Raw genomic sequence first — 19,320 nt, 5'->3', positions numbered from 1 at the left:
CATGTTGTTTGGTGTGTGACAGAACGATCCCTGGACTTCTTGAGAGGCCCAAAGATTTTCACACATCTCATTGAGCGGCTGGTGAGAGACGCCACTGTCTGTCCTTCTCCTCCTCACTTTGAAAATCAATAAGATGCCTCCGTGTGCTCATTCACGTGGATCGGTGTCTTCCCTGAAAAATGCCCGAGGCTCAGATTTGTACTCCTCTGAGCTTGACTGAGGAGATCTGGGATTCTGATGTCCGTCCCTCCTTGGAGATTTAGGAGCTATTGTCTCTGTGCAAAAGGTGGGTTTGATCCTAATGTTGTCAGGCTCGGCTTTGATGTTCTGGTTTATGTCTCCCTCTTGTGGCCATTACAGAAAAAAACGGATGAGTTAAGAAATACTTTGAGAAAAGGAAAGGCAATTAAGCCGGATTATCATACATAAATAGTTTTATTATTATTGTATTTAGATATTTAAAAAAGTTATTTGTCCCCCTGGTATATTTAGGTCTAGAATACTGGTGAATTTATGATAGTAAATGATCTATGCTTCTGATGATATTAGTTCAAACTATGTAATTTTCTGCTTATCATTGTGAGCCTGGTTGAAGTGCTCAATGATTGGCTGCTGGACAATTTGCAAGACAGCAGTCTCTCTCCCATGACTGTAAAGACGAAAATCTGTCCGCAAAATCAACTTTCCTACAACTTTTAGATGCATTGTTTGTCCACTAAGCCTAAATAAAACGGATGGGTTGTTGCCAGGCACCTGAAGAGCTGAACGACTGAATGCTGATGAGGAAATCCGGCCAGTTGGAGAAGAGATGCATGTAAGTTGCAGGATAGTGACTCTTGAGGACTGGATTTGGGCTGAATCATGGCCACAACATGGCAACAAAATAACATTACTGTGTTAAAAATCACTTTTTTAAATTGAGTCAAATATTTATTTAACATTTTGAGTTGAATCATTGAAATGAATGTGCATTTCAATGATATCAAATTTGAGTGAGATGTACCTGTAAAAAGACAGTATTTCCTTTTGTCTGAGCCATAAACTTTGAATTCATAAAACACATACAGGAGCAAAACAACCTTAAAAAGCCGTGTGTGATAAAACTACAGTTATTTAAGTTGAGTGAAACTACACTTTTAATAAATACTTTTCCTTTTTTATGTTGTTAATGGTCAAACTAAAGCAACACTGAAGGATTTGAACACATTGATAAAACACAGATATCTGCCTAATAACTTTGAAACTGTACAGTGTCATGCAATCTTTTTTTTTTTTTTTTTACAGCAAATGATAGTAAAAGAAACTACATTTCAGGAGGGGGGGCCGAGCTGCCTGTGGTCAGTGACATCATGGGACGCAGCTCTTCCTCATTCAGAACACCCAAAATGACTCGCTGGCATTCGGGCTTCTGCAGGTTTTAAACACAGATTATCTTGCCGAAGGTCTTCAAAGCCTCAATCTGCTGCTTGTAGGCTGCAAACACACAAATCCTTATTTAAAATAAGAAGTTAAATAAGCGAAGGGCAAACTGAGGAAGTGGCTGCTGAGATGGCTCCTTTGATGTTTAAAGACGCGTTTTGGGTAAGTCACTTCTTGTGGTCTTGTCATTGTTTAAGACAGAGAAGGGCGATTTAAGTTATGCTTCCTTTTCATCTTCTGATATTTTTTTTGTTGAATTAATTGTGCTGCATTTTTATAGCATGTAAAATATCCTAAACAGTTAAATGTACAAGGAGCAATGATTACATCATTACAACTCTGATGTTAATCACATAGAGAAGTTAAAAGCTATTTGCTCCAATAGTAGCAAATAACTTTGTAATTTAGACTTTTTCTGCTAATGTCTAAGCACAACTCAGGAAAGTGGTGACATGGTGACATATTTCTACTTTTTACCAAGTACAAATGTTAGTTCTGCATTTTTACTTCGCAGAGAGTCCAAGATCAAAAAAAAAAGGGACATTTTGTAACAGCAGCTGAGCTTTGCTTTTTGTTGAAGCATTTCTCTTTAGCTTGTCTTCTAAATGCAGAGCTCAGACTTTACCTGCCACGCTGGGTACGACGCCATGATCCAGAGGCTCCGCGATGGGAGGCAAATGTGCAAAGATATGGAGGAGCTTTTGAAGATGAGGTGGATTTTTTTCTTCTTCAAGTGACTGAAACTAAACTGCACCCATTAAAACAGCTGAGACTGTGAAATTATCTCATTTTAATTAGTCATTGTGAAGAATACCGAATATATCACAAGACTTTGCTTTCATCGTTAATCTGATCACTTTAGCAGTTTCAGCGTTTTATTTATCACATTAATTAAAAAAAAAAAAAAAAAACCTCCAAAAGATCTGGAAAAAAGGAATCATAACTGTTCATTTGATTGAAAGGAGCATATGACTCATAATCACACACACCAACTAAACTCAAACCATAACTCATACCTGTACTACTGTAAAAGCAGCGCACTTTACACACACTGATAATACAACTCGTGATGCTTGACTTTTAATGTTAAATTAGAGCTCATTATAACTGTGAGATGCAAAACTAAACACCCAGTTACTTTAGTTCAGATGCTTTGTTAATTTATAATTCAGCAATTAAGAACAAACATCTCAAGATACTTTACAGGACAAAAAAGGTCAGAATCTTATAAAAAAAAAAAAAAAGAAAACACGATTTTAGCATAATGACATCAACCCAAAACAGTTCAATCAAATGGACAGGTTGAAATACAGTTATGTACAAGTGAGTTTAATCTGTAACAGAGTAAGGTCATGTTCTGTTTATAAAATCATTTTATAAAAAATATTCTATCTAAGGTAACCGTCAGGTTTAAAATAATAGATACAACAACCTATGTTTAACTTCACTTTTGACAGATAATATTAATACGCGTTTGAGTAATACGTGCACAAAGGTGAAGCAACGGCGTGCATCGGATTTATTTTAGCCAGGTTGTGCAGCTTAATAAAAACCAAGTGTAAGTTCTCTGATTCTTACTGATTCTTACGTGTTTTACTACACAGGGCAGTGGCAGAGGAAAAGTACGGGAAGGAACTGGTGACAATTGCTCGGAAAGCCGGAGGACAAACAGAAATCAGGTAAACAAACAAACAAAAAAAAATCAATGTTAAATCGAGCACAGCACATATTGACATATTAACCATGGATAAATTATGAAACCAGAGTGTCACAGCAGTTAGTGATAGATATGGATGCTAAAGGAACTGACCAGTAACACTAAATACAAAACCCCGGCTCTTACCTTTGAGTCACGTTCTTTTTTTAGAACAGCATGAGCCCAAAAGAAAGAAAAAAAGTGTAGCCGTGTCTGTGCGCATGTGTGTGAAGGTATCGACTTGACAGTTTGCCTCTCTGGGTACTGTAAGGCATTACATATCAGTTTCCTGTTCACTGTGAGCAACAGCAGTGGAAAAAGTAACCAACTGAATAAACCAAAGCCAAAGATGTTTCAGAGATGTAATTTTTCACTGTTTCACCTGCACTTTATGCTTCCTGAAATGTCAGCCTTCAAGCTATGTTTACATGGTTTGACCAAATAATCTCATAATCATTACTTTGATTTGTTTCCCAGCACTTTGAGATCGTCCTTTGAACAACTGAAAACCCGTAAGTCTGTGTTCTCTGCAGAATCACCTTGCCAGGTTGTGCTGGGACATGACAGTGAAACTATTTGAGTTTTGCCCTCTGCATTTTTGTTTATTTCAGAAATAGAGAACATTGGCAACTTTCACATCCAATTATCTGATCTCTTGAAAGAGGAGGTGAAAAAGATTGAGACTTTCCGAGAACGTCAAAAAGAGCAGAAGAAAAAGGTACTGGGTGAAAGTTGTTTCCTTGCAACTGACTAAAATCTGATATGTGAGTGGTTGAAATGTTTTCTGCCCAATCAATATTTCACTGACACTTCACTTAATGGTTCCCTCCAATGCCATTCAAATCCTTCTGCACAAACTTAGCTGGTTGCTGTAACTACCTGTTTCTTCTCTGCATTTTAGTTAGCACAGGTTAATCTTAGGTTCTGAAAATATATCTGTTTTTTTTTTAGTTCGAAAGCATCATGGAGAAAGTTCAAAAGAAGAAGGTCAGCTTGTACAAGAAGACCATGGAGGTAAGACACTAGAATGACTTCTCAATAAACTCAGAAAACTTATTCCCTGACAAGTTGCATTTACTCGTTACGCTAACTTGCAAAACTCTAAGAGTAATGAGCTCTAAATGCGAGAACAACATATAATTTTACATCAATACAACAAAACCGAATCACAAAATAAGCTTTCTGTCTGTTCTTGTGGTTAGCTGTTGTGTTTCCTTTCTGTTTCCCCCAGTCTAAAAAGACCTATGAAGTAAAGTGCAGAGAGGCTGACGAGGCAGAGTCAGCTGAGCAAACAAATGTTCCAGCCAAAAATGCTGAAAAGGTAACCCATACACATAAATCAGCTCACTGATATACAACATTTCTCTATTAAGTCTAAGACTTATAGCAGCAAATACAGTAAAAGACAGATTGCAGAATATGTTGAAATCAAAAATTGTTAGGCAAACATTTTCCCTGGTTATGATAATTAATGATGAGCTCAGTTCTGTTCATATTCTGATGAAGTCACCAGATAAGAAAAGGTGAAAATATCTTGCGGTTATGTCTGCACTGTAAAGAAAAAACAAACAAAAAAAGCCCCCAAACATCTCTAATTTATGGCTGTGGTTGCCAGAATTTCATTGTATAAATATGGTTAACAAAATACCACATAACTTTGTGGTGGAAGGTTTAATAATTTTCAAATTAGTATTTTGTCCAAAATATCTGATACCCCAATTAAAATCAATAAAAACATCATATAGACCACAGCAACACATCAAATAGGTCTTGAATTGACAGTTTTTAAAATGTATAATATAAAAAGCATTTTACAAAGCCTGCAAAAGACTTGAGACTGGGATTAAAGTCACAACCACAAATCTACAGCCAGAGTTACGATGGAGAGGTTTGGATCGCAGCATACTACTGTACTAAGACGTACACATTTTCCAGAATATGCAGCTGTACTTAAAAAATGAGGTAGCTCCACAAAATATTGACTCAGGTTAGGGTTAGTGTATAAAAAGTTTGTACTACACTTTTCAGATTTTATTCATAGAAAATGTTGAAAATTACATATTTTTTTTCTTCCACCTCATAATCATGCATTATTTCATACTGTATGTTGGTTTATGTTTTAAAAAAAAGTAGTAAAAATGATAAGTTTGTTGTATTTATGTGATGAAATTCCGAAAACTGCAAGAGGTGTTAAGATTTCTGCAAGGCGCAGTATGAAGGACGTCGCACGACAAAAAACGCAGTGGCTGTGTAGGTGGGAAGGTGTAAGACCACAGGTAAGGCTGTTATGACAGAAGAGGATACTAGAGATGAGGTTAAATGGAGGCAGAGGATCTGTATTAGCAATCCTTTTAGAGAACAACTGCAAGAAAAACAGAGATGGAAACAACTAGAGGGCAGAATTGTTGTGCGAATTCACGTCAGCTCCTTATGAACGCATTAACTCACAGGCAAATTATTCTATTTAGTCTGTCAGCTGTCAGGTCGTCTTTAAAAACCCAAATAGGCTGCATGTACATAACGTTCCTGTTTAAAATTTGATTCACAGGTGCGTCACAAGGTCAAACAGTGTCGACAAGCTGCCACCGAAGCAGGTACGAGTCACATTTCATAACTTGAGGTTTCTACTTTTTAGCAGCAGAGTAACTGTTCTTATAATCTCTCAGAGCCATCGGTGACGTTTGTCTTTGTGCTTTGTGCGCTTCATTCATTGGTTTCAGTCCAACTGGTTGAGATCTGCCACAAAGTGTTGCACATCGTGCTGCGTTGACTTCATAAATTAAGGAAACTGAAAACGCAGATGAGAAAAGAAGAAGTGGCAGCTTTGAATAACTACCTAAAGCGACTCAACAGTTTCTGACACGAGTGTCCTTAAGAAACAGGAAGAGAGCAGCAATCTGACACAGGACATGAGAAAACCAAGCGTGCTTCAGCTGCTCCAGCTGTTGCAGCTTTAAGTTAAAAGCTCTTATGTGCTTATTTCCAATTCTGGTGATTATGGATTACAGCTATAATCAAAATTTAGTTTCTAAAAAAAAAAACCCTTAAATATCAACATTAAAAATGCCTTTTAACACAGAAATGTTGGCCTGTTGTACAGTGTAAGCACTCAATATACTTAGCTCGGACTCCGTTTGTTGCATTGTGAGAGAATGTGACCAACTTGTGGCACTTCAGTATACTAACCTTTAGTTCATTTGCATTGTTTTGTGCTCATTTGCATGTTGTTGTCTGCTGTTGTTACTTGTGCACCTTTCTCTACTGTGCATTTTCCTTTCGCTTCACTTTCCGTTGATATTATTGCATGCAGCACTCTGGGATCTGCCAGCTTGTGTACTAGTGACCTTTGTAGCTAATCCCCCTCGTCAGTGACCACCTGCTGCTCAACCTTCAACCCAGTCTTTATCATGACTGTGTAGGCCATACATGGCCATAACATGCAGTAACATTATTGTTTCGCTGCCTTGTCACTGAATCTCAGTCTCTTATTGTTCCTGAAATATAACACACTATTCTTGGACAAAGTCAGTTAATTCCCAAGAAAGTCTCCACTAAACTAAAATATAATTAAAAGGAGGGAAGCTCAGGATCTATTCCACATAGTGGAAATGTAGCTTTTTCAGAAAAAGAAAAATGTGTTCAGTGTGCTTGCATGCTTCATTCCATAGTTTTGATTTTAACCACCACCCACCATAACATTCTGACTTCCTTGCAGAGAGAATGTACCTCACCAACATCGATCAGCTCGAAACCGTTCGTCGAGACTGGGAAGAAACCCACAAAAGCACATGTGAGGTACAGTAGACGGCATATTCCTGTTAGCAGATCTTTAACCTTCTCCTAATCCACCATTAAGATCTTAACTCCCAGACCGAACCTCAAACCACATCCTATAGAAGAAATAAAACACTCTGTGTGTTGACCAGACAGGAAGTTTACTTCATGTTGCACAGAACGTGACAGAATGAATTGTTATGAATTATTCTGATAGAAAAACTATATTATTTGCACAATTATTTTATATGGTAGCTTGGGTGTTTTATGAAAATGTTCTTTAAGTTTCCTGTTCCTCATTTCTTGTTCCTCGTTTTACAAAATAAAAAAAAATAAAAAAAGATAAAATGTCAACTGCATTTCAGGTCTTCCAGCAGATGGAGGGTGACCGCATAAACATGCTGAGGTGTGCCATCTGGGATCACTGCAACCATTTCTCCATGCAGTGTGTGAAGGACGATGAGGTAATCTGCTCTACTTTAATCAAAAATAAATGACCAAAAGGTGTCCTGCTTGGATTTCACAAAACAGATATTTACAAATAGCATATTACTGAATCTTCAACCAGCAAATGGTTCATTACCTTTTTAAGTAAAATGCAGAAGCTGGTGTTGACAAAAAAAACAAAAAAAACAACAACTTACTCCATGATTCAGCAGCTTGTAGCACCTCCTTCAGTAGCAGTGACTTGAAGACGTCTACGAAACCTGATCTGTCTCTGATTTTTGTGGTGGAATTATGTTCGTTTTCTGCACCTTTGTTCATTAGTTCTCCTGATATTGTACAACTAATTTCCATTGGGTTGAGGAATATACTTTGACTGGGCCATTGCAGCACCCTAATTCATTTCTATTTCAGGCATTCTGCGGTAGGGTTGCTGTTGAAATTGTGATCTTTTTTCTGTGACCTAATTTGGGCAAAGCTTTAGTTGTTACACAGATGGGCTTTCACTCAACTCTTGGTTGCTTTGGCTAACAAAGTTGCCATGAGTAAATCAATGGACCCCAAGTGCTGTGCCTGCAAAACAGGCCAAAGTCATTAGTTATTAGTCATAGAGAACTAATGACTCTATGACCAATAGAGTCATTAGCAGTAATAAAGCAATTACAGTGCTTTATACTGTAATTGGTATAAAGCACAGGTGTCAAACTCCAGTCCTGGAGGGCCACTGCCTGCAACTTTTAGATGTGCCTCTGCTGCACCACACCTGAATAGAATAATTAGATCAGTAGCAAGGCACTGGAGAACTTATCTATACAAGAAGGAGGTAATTAAGCCATTTCATTCAGTGTTTTGTACCTGTGGCATATCTAAAACCTGCAGCGGCCCTTGAAGACTGGAGTTTGACACCTCTGGTATAAAGGATTTTGCTAATATAGTTGTCACATTTTGTCTCACTACAGTTTCAATCTTAATTCCATTTTATGGAGATATTTTGTGAAAAGACTAATACTGCATAGCTTTTAACATTCCTCACTGATGAAAATCTCAATGTTTTGCACGGCAAGGGGCACATCTAGAACTTTGGACTTTGTAGATTCTTTGTGCCAAATTAGCTCAAGCTCAGGCAAAATAGATGGAAAATGTCAGTGAAGAGCAAGTATCAAGTCTAACCGCAGATTCAGCATTAGATTTAGGTCTGCACTTTGACTGGACCATTATAACACATGACTATGCTGTAATCAAAACCATTCCAGTGCAGCTTTGACATTATTTAAACTCATTGTCCTGTTAGCCGGCGAAGCTCCACTGCAATCTTAAGTCATTTTTGTATTTACTTTGTATTCAGCTCCAACCATCTTCTCATTAATAATCAGCTTTCTTGACCCTGCCAAAAAAAAGGATGGCCCAACTACTAAGTTTTACTTTTGGCAAAGTGTGCTCAGGGTAGTGTGAAGAGTCGGTTTTCTGTTACACAGCATGCATGTGCAGCTAGTGTGATTTTGGTCTCATCAGATCAGAGCAGCTTTCATTAAGTCTGCCTTATTTCCCATTATGCATAATGCATTAAACACTCATTGCAATGGATTCCTTCTTGCCATTCTTCCAAATTTGTAGGTTTTGTAGACTGTGCAATTAATATTCTCCCACCTAAACAGCTCCTCCAAAGTTGCGTTGGCCTCTTTGCCCTGCCTGTCAAGTCTTCATAGATTTGCAGTCTTGCAGTTCCCATTTTCGGGTGATGGATTGAGGAGTGCTCTCTGAGATGTTAAAAGCTCTGAACTCTTCACAGAATAGCTGTATTTAAATGGAAATTACCCTAAACACAGGTCGACTCACTAATTAGGTGACTTTTAAAGAAGGTTCTGTGCCCTGAATTTATTTAAGGGTATCAGAATAAAATGGGCTGAACGCAAATAGATACTAAGAATTTCAGATTTAGATCTGTAAAAAAAGCACTTCAGAAAACCATGCATCAGTTTCCTTCCGTGTCATGCTTATAACACATTTACTGTTGGTTTAATGGCAGAGAATCCTCCTAAAAAAAAACATAGAAGTTAGTGGTTGTCACCTAACTAAATGTAGAAAGGTTCAGGGGTATGAACACTTCTGTCTCTCCTCTACAGCAGATTTATGAGAGGCCCAATCTTACAATGGTGCACAAACTCAACCATCCCCTTACATAAAGACAACCAAACTCTCCCATAAACACTGCTATGATCGCATTTTGTGAACCATAAGACCTTTATTTAATTTGTGAAAGTTTATTAAAAGGTCATATTAGCTCTGTTTTGCACCTAGATCTCACAGCTTCAGTCTGAAGAGCTGTCAAACTTTACCATTACCCACAATGTGTCTGAATGATGCTGGCTCAAAGTCACACTTTTAATCATTCTTATTTACAAAAACCACCATTCAATCTCACATTCACCAAGATGATGCTTTTGTGAAAAAAATAAATAAATACAGAGGAAATATTAAAAACTCATAATATTAAAAACTCAAAATTGCATGTATGGTCAATTAGTGTTTCAAAATATCATGTAGGTTACCACTCAGATCCAAAATTTTGATTTCTAGGCCTTGACAAGTTTTCATCATGAAATGAAATACAATTTTATTAATATTAATAGTCATTTCTATGAGATAGAACTTTTGTCAGTATTTCAAAGGTACTGAATGCAGTTGTTTTAACGGCTTTATGAGCAGGATAAATCCTGGACACATAGCAGTGCATTTTAAACCTTTCTGTCTCTAGAATAAGTTTATCAGTGGAACAGCAGGAGACTCTTTAACCAATGCTGTGGCCTAATGGGTTGGAGGACTCATTAAAAAACACACTGACCTTAAGTCTGGATAATTGCCAAAGATATATTCTCATTACTGTGCACTTGGTGTAACAATACACTGAGCTGTTACAACATTCACTCTTTCTGACCATTGCCAAAACAAAAAACCCAACCTCTGTTGGGGTTTTAGCAAACAAAAACCCCAACAGAGCGTGTTGGTTCATGCTGATGCATCGCTCACTCCTGACTTCCTGCTTGCTCTAACTCAGCTGTACGAGGCAGTGAGGATGCTTCTGGAGCTGTGTGACATCACCACGGACAACAACTGTTTTATAGAGATGAAAAAGACGGGATCGAAGCCACCAGGTGAGTTAAAGAGAAGTAGCAAAACAAACTGAGCAGGAGTTACTGTGCTGCTCCACTTCTGACCTTTTCTTTCCTCTCAGTTCACTCTAAGAAAACAGTCGACACTTCTCAAATGGGCAACTTCCCTTTTCTTCTAACAGATCCCATAGTGTTTGAAAGCTGCAACTCAGCTGGGATGAAGAGGAACAGCAACGGGCAAGCTTTTTTTCCTCAAGAAGACATGTCAAGAAGGTACGACACCTAACAGATGCAAAGCAGGGCCCCTTTGAAACCGCCTTAATCCAGTGCCAGGTTTTTGGTGGCGGTTTGGTGAATCTGAGGAAGCCACTGTGTGTTTCCTAAATGTCTTTGTGTTTATGTGGATCACACAGGAGCTCAGAGTCTTTACTCAGAAGGTCTGTGAGCAGCAATACCGAAAGCCCCACAGCTTCACGGCCCACCCTGCCGTCTGTTGCAGAAAGTAAGTGCAGTTTATTTTTATGCAAACATTTTAAAACAGATTTCTCATCGGTCAGTTTGCATTAGGAAATCTACCGGTAAATTAAATCCTGTGATAAAAACCAAAGAACGGCAAATTACTTCTGTTAAGTTTTCTGGTTTTCATTTGTAATTTCTTTCTTCTTTTTCAGGCCAAACAAATGATAATGGATATGCGCCCCTTCCTTTATTACCCTCTGCCCCTGAGGACGAACAGTTCTATGTTGTGCTTTATGAGTACACAGCACAGGTGATCCTCGTAGGATGCAAACAAAGCTGATCCGCAATCAGTTTTGTATTACTCGTTGCTCAATTCTATTTATTTTTTTTGTTTGATTTGTAGGAGCAAGATGAACTGTCTGTGAGCAGAGGGGACATAGTTCAGGTCCTGGTGAAAGAAGAAGATGGCTGGTGGACAGTGGAGAGGAACGGGTACAGTGGGCTGGTGCCGGGAAACTATCTGGACAAAATCTAACCCCAACCCAAACTATACAGACAAGTTTCCATCAATGATAGCTTCTAGAGACCTTATTGCAGCCCTGACATAAGTTTAATCAAAAATATGATTACATATGTGACTGAAGCCTGTTTACAGGCTGTAAAAACAGGAGGCAAGTCCCAGACACTGCAGGCAAATATTTATCCCTGAATAAAAAAAAAGGTTGTTTATGTGACTAATTTAGTCTGGCAGTCGTGTACAAGACCACTTGGGGCCCTCGTGTCAGGACAGCCGCATATTTCACTCATTCCTCTGGCCGGCTCTGTTCTTAAGTCTTCTTTTTCAGACACATCTTTAAGCTTTATGGTTAGAGGCTCTACGACTGTGACCGCTCTTTAAGAGGCAGATTTTTAGAAAAAATGTTTAGTGGAAGGTTGAGGAAATCACAGAAGAAATGTATTTAAACAGTTTCAATTCCCATTTAGGCAACACAACTTATGAGGCACAATGCATTTCTTGACTGGGCAGCGCATTCTGTGTTCAGATAACACTTCCATCCTGCTAGCTGCACTAATTAAAGAGGTTTCATTCTGTTTAGCAACAATAATGTGCTTGGACTAATGCTGGAAAAAACAAACTACTTTCTTTTATTAGGTGGTTTTAAAACTGTGTTCGGGAAGTGTTAAAAGCTCATAAAGGCAGATCTGATATTTTGGTACAAGGAAGTGAGGTTTGACTTGTGGTATTTTAAATTACTTTTGAGTAGACGGTGAATGTTTGTGAGCATTTGCAATGGCTGTATTGTTTTCTTTTGTGTTCTGCTTAGACATACTCTGAATCGGTTTGCTAGCACAAGTGCAAGCAGTTGCACTTCTATCAGCAATTAGCTTCGCCTGTCTAGACAGTCTAAAACAGAAATACAAAATAACTTGTGGGGAAAGTGAATATATGAACAATAATGTGGATATTTAAACATTTAAATCTTTTAAACCAATGTTTTGCTGCACACATAGTTCATTTCCTATTTAAATGCATTTGCTATGTATATAATATATTGTGAAAGAGGTGGCAAATAAAAGCAGTCCAGGTTAAATATTTGAATTTATTTGTTTCTAGTGTGTTCTCAAGTCAAACACAACTTTTTTAAGTGTCTCACATTTCTCTTGTAGCACTAGTCATATCTACGGGATCAACTTAGCAGCCCAATAAAAAAATAACAGTACACGACGTCACAAACATGGTATAAAATAACATGTCAAAGTTCTTCGCATCAGGTTTCTAACTAGGAAAACAAACTGAAGTCATCCTGTGAATTTAACAAGCTGAATGCACACTGAAGCGTTTATGTAACACTGCTGATGAATGGTACAAATGGCACTGCAGTTTATACTGGCAACGGCTCACTAGTGAAGCCTGATTCAGAGAACATCTACACCCAAACAGAAAATACGTTAGCTACAACCTAAATATCTGGGAACAAATAAGGATACGTAGCTGCAACACAACAGATAAAAACAAACAAACAAACAAAAAAAAATCACTATGCTTTTAATATTACTTACAGTCAGTGATTTTAAACAGTTACTGTATGGTTATAGAAGTCGAGAAATAGCTTATGCAACTAAACAACTAAGTGTCTCAAGGGTTCCTGTCATTGTGCAAACGTCCCTTACAATACTCACAATCATTATCTTTATAGACGAGCTCTAAGAACTCTTCATCATCATGATCACTGAATAAATTGAAATTTCAACACAAGTAAAATATCTGCAACATGAATTTGAGTTATCAGCCATTTACAGCTTTGGCTTATATACAAAAGACTAAGACAAAACTGCAACTCAGAGAGCATGTTAATAAATAACCACTTTTCCTTTTGAAGCCATCGCCCACTGAAACCTCATCGCCAGTGTTCGCTACTGTTTCATGAGCTGTGCAAGGTGTGCTTGAGCTTGAGTAACTACGGCTGAATCTAGTGTGAACATGTCTGGTGAAGCTCCTGGACATTTTTTTTTTGTTTTGTTTTGTTTTGTTTTGTTTTACTGAAAGCGGTTGGGCCGTGTCCTTCAAGCGTAGCTGTTGGTGGTAACCAGCAGCTCGTAGGCCGGATCATGACTCCTCCTGCACAGCACCACACAGGCACAGAGCATGCCCAGCATCTGCAGACAGGAAACGCAGAAGTTCAAACACACTTTACGACTGTGTTTTTCTTTTTTTTTTTTTTCGACTCAGATTACTTAAAAAAAAAAAAAAAAAAAGGCAAAAATTACTATGTTTTGTGTTGTTATTATTTCACAAAAGAGGTGGAGGACTAGAAGAGGTGATATTCAATTGTATTTAGAACTGAGGATGTCGTTCCTGAGATGCGATTTTTAAGATATTACATAAAGTATGGATCCAAGAAAACGGAATAGGAAATAAAGGACAACTCAAAAAATTTACATAAATACATTCTACATCATGGCTTATATATGGCAGCTCGCAAAAGTGTATACACCCCTGATGAAACACCAGGTTTTTTATGATGTAAAAACTGAGACCAATATAAATCATTTCAAAACTTTTTCCATAAATAATTATTTTGTCAGATGAACTTACCCACCACAATTCACCTAAACAAAACAAAATGAACAAAAAAAAAAAAAAAAAAAAAAAAAAAAAAAAAAAACCCACAATAATCTGCTGTTCGGTTTTCCCCGCTGGATTTTCCAGAAATCTGTTTCTGTGTAACCCAATTTCATGGAAAATTTTCCCAGACATAGATTTTTTTCATAGAGCATATCTAAAAAATATAAAATGCTGTTAATCCCAGCTTGGGATGCTGAAATACTCAGGAGCCATGTTACTTCACATGCTATTGGCAGGCGTTTGCAAAGCAGCTAATCCAAGAGCACCATTCATTTTCCTTTGAGCGGATTGGCTGCATCCCCAAGAGCAGAGACAAATAAGAGTTCTTGATGGTTTACATTGTGCACATTAATGCATACCAATGCATATTTGGTATTTAAACTACTAAAATGGGCAGTCAGAAGAGTTTTTTAAGAGGGAGTCTCCAGTATTCAGCGGTTGTGGTGCCTAACCTCTGTACAGCCCCACTGAAACATCGTCCTTTGGTTTAGGGTAACTTCAGAGACAAGGATGAACTGGACCAATTTCAGCAGTTGATGAAAGGCCATGCCAGAGCTCTGAGCTAAATTTTGTATTATAACACATTTGTGTGTTTTGTAGATGAACTGTACCTGGAAAACATTTTGAAAAGATTTATCGCGGCTTTGTTTTTTTGTACATCACAAAGACTAACATTTAAACAGACATTTTGGAGTCATTCTTAGACATTTCTGCCTTTTCAGCATTGTGCATCTTACCTGTATTGATGCAAAAGTTAATGCTGCCCATATGACATACATCATGATCTCCTTCAGTTTCTTTACCACAAGTGCTTCGCAGCCCTAGGAGAGAACATAAATGACACGAGGCACGAGGTTTTACATGCAGCAGTATTTCCCTAGCAGCATCCTGAACGGAAAACGTAATTAGTTCTTGTTTGTACCTCTTGGTAGAGATCCGCTGGTCGGGTCAGAGTGCCGGTGCAGTTGTTGATGTTGGGCTGGCAACAGCTCACTGGGACGCTGTTGTTCTTAGACTCCTTAAACCAGCGTGTGTTTCTCCAGTCAGAGTAGTTGTGGATACCACAGCAGTGAAGCTATGGAGAAATAATCAAGAAAAAGAGAAAAAAAAATCATTAATGTTTGATTTTTACTCCCCCAATGTCTATAAAATGCTCATAAACTAATAAAAAAGTCCTCCAAATTTTGCACATTTCCTCACCTGCCTCTGTACATAGTCAATAGCCCGACTGGGAGCATCCGTGTTGGGGCCGCTGTACTCGTTGTAAACCTTCTGGATGGAGTGATTCACCTCATCTTCTACCTGCCGAGGTCAGACAGCCACAAATGATCAGCAAGATATCGTTCAACTGTATCCACAGTGTAGCAGTGAGAGATTCAATCTTTCACCTACAGAAACCCGTCTGCAGGAGAACGAGCCCGTGCTTACCTTCGCCCTGTAAATGTAGCCGAGAACAACCACCACACACTCCGTCACAAACACCAGCAGAAGGATCGCCGCGAACTGAAACGGCGAGAAGCAAACAATAGTATTAGTCAACTGAATCTGAACAAAAGGAGAAGGAAATCTCAAGATAACTTCAAATTATTTCTCACCACAAAACTGGAGTATGTACAGACACCTAATTTATGTATTTTGTTGATGTCTGCACATCAAATTTGTTAGGTTTTTCTAAGATGAACAGCAAGTGCAGCAAAGTTCATGGGTTAAAGATGTTTTAAGCTACTTTAGACATTCTCCAAAAGATATAATACCTGCCAAAGGTATTACAAAGTATCATATTTTGGGGCTGAAAAGATGTTAATCATCCTTTTTTTTAAAGATAGTTTTTTGTTTTTATATATTCATATATATAAAATGACATAGAAAACCCTGAAAACTATATGTCATTTTGTCTTCCGCTTTAACTCAGTGGTCTGTTGGTTTCCAATAAACTAGACTGAACTTTGTGGTGACAAATGTGGCAAAATGTGAAAAAGCTGAAGGGTATTTACAGTTTTGCAAGCCGCTAGACAAATAAGCAAATTAGTCAATAAGCATTTCCATTTGCTCTTTTAATGTGTTTCACTGATTACTAAGATCACATTGTGTTGACTAAACAACAGCAGCAGTAATCAGAGGTGCTGGCCGTCTCTCAGCGATCAAAGGCTTTTTACATTATGCACCTTACTCATTTCTGCATTTAAGCTTGAGCAAAGTGACCCTGAGCTCCTCCAACCACTGCGCCACCTTCAGGCGGTACTTAATGATGCCAGGGAACAGAAGATAACCCAGCAACAGCCCCGCCTCTAAATCCTACCAGCCAGTCATTTTTCTCACTCTTTAAGTGAAAACTACAAGCTGAAATTCAGCAAAAAAAAAAAACCCAACTCCCTTCTTAACTGCTCTTAGTCATTAAAGGCTTAAATGATTAAACACATAATCATTCAGTCAATTTATTTAACTCTAGTATGGATAAGTTTAGTTGACTGACAACTTACATTAAACATGTGTTGTTTTTTTTTAATATCACCAACATGGATGCATGATTAAATCTGTCACTGAAGTTACAAATATCTGCAGTTTGATATGTAGACTAAGCAACAACTAAACTCCCACTAAAATTGAGTTGAAGTCTAATAGTGCTTATTGAGTGGAATATTATACCAATGCATTATTCTGCATTTAGTATCGCAAAATAAGACAACAAGCTGGCATTATTCAATCTGTTAGAGTGGAGCCTGCAGACATATGATGGAATTTCCGAACCTGTTTATTTTCCGTGAGAAGAAATATTCAGAAACAGGAAAAGTTATTGTTCCTGTAAGTAAAAGAAACTCGCAGTGTTGTTTCAGCCAGCTGACCAGCAGTACAAATCATATATTCTAAACTAGTTACTCCAGAACCTTCTCATGCTGGAGTAGCTGGATAATTGGAGAGGACGTGTGTGCAGTTTCGCTTTTGCACCGCTCTCCAACCGATGCAATGCTTACTTACCACAATGCAACAATAATTTGGAACTTAGAGACAAATAAAGGCTTATGAAAGGCTTATAAAGGCCAACAAAAGAAGGAAGTGGTGGCCCAATGTCTGTAATGTGCCTTAGAGTTAGTGTAAATGTGTCTTTGCCCACAACAAGAAACAATAGGAATTGGGTTGCAAAAACCCAATTCCTATTTGTGAGGAATCAGCAGTCGGGGAAGGAGTGCAGAAAAGAGTGTGAGGAAGTGATTAGAGATTGAGGTCAAGTTGAGTTCAGACTTTAGATCCTTGAATGAGGAAACAAATCTTATAAAGCTGTCATCTTCAGGAATATATTTGGATTTTTTGAGGATTAAAACTCAAAAGATGCAGGCTACCGTTTCAGTCCATCAGTATTATTCATCAGCATCGCAAAATACACATGAAAACATTTACATCTCTTCTGCCATTTCTTTTTTTTAAGTCAAAGCTGTCGAAACTCACTGTTGCCAAGCCACAGGAGCTCTCACGTATTGTTGCACAGCAGCCAATCACACCGATGATGAACAGCAGAGTCCCTACAGCTATGATCACCACGGCTGGAATCAGAGTGTACACATCCTCAAAGAAGTGGTCATAGTCGTCATAGGTGATGAACACATAAGCTCCAATGTAGCACAGGATTCCAGCAGCAGCCTGCAGAGAGAGACAAAGGGACAGGGGTCAGAGGCAGGCCAAAAAACTAGGGCAATCGTGTATTTTATAATAAATCTGACAACAGATTTGCTCTAATATAGAGGATGGATAAATAGTTGATATGCTAAAAGAACAATAACTGAGCAACTCTGCAACATTTTACTCAGAGAAATAGGTAACACAAAAGGGATTATTTCTCTCTTATTTCACTTAATTTTCCTTTATGCTCTGTGGATCACATAATGCTAGAGGTGAAGTCAGCTGTCGCTACCTGCCGGTGACTGCTGCATGCATTACATCACTGCTGCTAAGACTAGAGCTGCATCAACACAACACAAAGATGCCCAAAGCATGACCGAGCCTCCAGTCAACCCCGACCGACCCCACGGTGACGCTAAAACTCGCAACACGTCAATTGGGCCCCGCCTTATAAAATAGCGCTTCCTCGCAGCGCAGCCCATCTCTGGCGCAGTCTGCAGCCCTGCTAACGCTCCCAATCCCCGGCCTCATCATCGGGATGCTGCACATTGTTCCACCATCTGTCGTTTTCTTACCCAAAATATGAGATTGAGGAAAACCAGGACGGTTTTGGACGACGTAATCCCGCACTGTCCCATTGTAACGCGAGCGCTTCAAACAGGAACTATGTAATTATTGTTAGTTTGGGTGACAATTTTCGGTGCACCTGCACCTTTGCAGTTAAAATAATAAAATGGCTTCGGTCTGCCTCACCGTTCAGATTCCTCCGGGCTCGACCAATGAAATCGCTGCAAACAGAGGCTGGAGGTCACGTGCTCATGCTGACATCATCATTCAAAACAAACAGCCTGAAGGCTTTCTGCACTGAAATGTGGGCAGGTTTATCCCAATAAACATGTTTTAGTTATTATTTTTAGTGAACTCGGCTCATTTAAACCTAATGTTCACTTTCGCAGAAGATTAGAATATTACATAAATCAATAAAACATGTTTTTTTTATTGTAGAAATGATATGCTATGGTCATTTTATGACTAGAATACTCGCTGTTCAGCATGAACATCCTCCACAAGAAATCAAATTCAGAGCAGGCCATTGCTAAAGACGCTGCCTGTTCAGTCTGCTGTATTCAAGCAGTCGGGAATAATTGCAAAAGTTATTTGTAAATTTGTAACACATACTTTCAAACATTTTAGAAACAGTGTTTTAAAAGTTTCTTCTCAAAATCCCGATGGAAAAAATATTCCATTTCACTTAATAAAATGGTATATTTTATTAAATATTCCATTTAATATTTAATAAAATATATGGTATATACAACCATATATAAGGTATATATGGTTGTACACTCTAGGTAACAACCATATACTGGAAAATGTGTAGAAAGCCTTGAAATTAGTCTTTTATTTTTTTAAAGTTTTACACCCAAATAATAAAACCTTACATTAGACCACATATTTTTTGTTCAGTGGGGCAGATCACTGTACTATATTTTTACAGAAAATCATGTGCAACCTCATTACTGTTAACCATATCAATTCAGAAACAGCTGTACCTGACACATTTTTATGCTGTATTTATTCAAGAATTTTAGTGTGTCTGAGAACATTTAACAAGAAATCTAAAAGTTTCTGTGATAATAACACATGCAAGAAATGGTTCTATTTGTTTCAAAGTC

At 38.1% G+C, this 19,320-nt stretch overlaps 2 protein-coding genes across 2 annotated transcripts; one reads left to right on the top strand and one right to left on the bottom strand.

The window, feature by feature from the left end:
• The first annotated feature begins 1,317 nt into the window (after window positions 1–1,317).
• LOC106945589 (proline-serine-threonine phosphatase-interacting protein 1-like) lies at window positions 1,318–12,607 on the top strand. The gene is made up of 15 exons (XM_015029371.1): window positions 1,318–1,581; window positions 2,031–2,131; window positions 3,024–3,098; window positions 3,593–3,627; window positions 3,727–3,833; window positions 4,067–4,129; window positions 4,347–4,436; window positions 5,664–5,709; window positions 6,831–6,910; window positions 7,255–7,353; window positions 10,389–10,485; window positions 10,626–10,716; window positions 10,857–10,945; window positions 11,115–11,212; window positions 11,306–12,607. Exons 1-15 carry the CDS (start codon window positions 1,549–1,551, stop codon window positions 11,435–11,437), a joined length of 1,236 nt encoding a protein of 411 aa, XP_014884857.1. The 5' UTR covers window positions 1,318–1,548; the 3' UTR covers window positions 11,438–12,607.
• Window positions 12,608–13,406: 799 nt separating this feature from the next.
• On the bottom strand, window positions 13,407–18,391 carry LOC106945591 (tetraspanin-3-like). The gene is made up of 7 exons (XM_015029372.1): window positions 18,220–18,391; window positions 17,474–17,665; window positions 15,458–15,532; window positions 15,230–15,331; window positions 14,952–15,104; window positions 14,767–14,850; window positions 13,407–13,560 (listed from the first exon to the last, which is right to left on the bottom strand). Exons 1-7 carry the CDS (start codon window positions 18,280–18,282, stop codon window positions 13,468–13,470), a joined length of 762 nt encoding a protein of 253 aa, XP_014884858.1. The 5' UTR covers window positions 18,283–18,391; the 3' UTR covers window positions 13,407–13,467.
• Between the last annotated feature and the right edge of the window lie 929 nt (window positions 18,392–19,320).

Source organism: Poecilia latipinna, unplaced genomic scaffold, assembly GCF_001443285.1.
Source record: "Poecilia latipinna isolate Pla-1442-1.1 unplaced genomic scaffold, P_latipinna-1.0 Scaffold152, whole genome shotgun sequence".
In the NCBI taxonomy this organism is placed as follows: Eukaryota; Metazoa; Chordata; class Actinopteri; order Cyprinodontiformes; family Poeciliidae; genus Poecilia; species Poecilia latipinna.
Note: the sequence above shows the minus strand (reverse complement) of the source record. Positions and strands in the feature narration are given on the sequence as shown.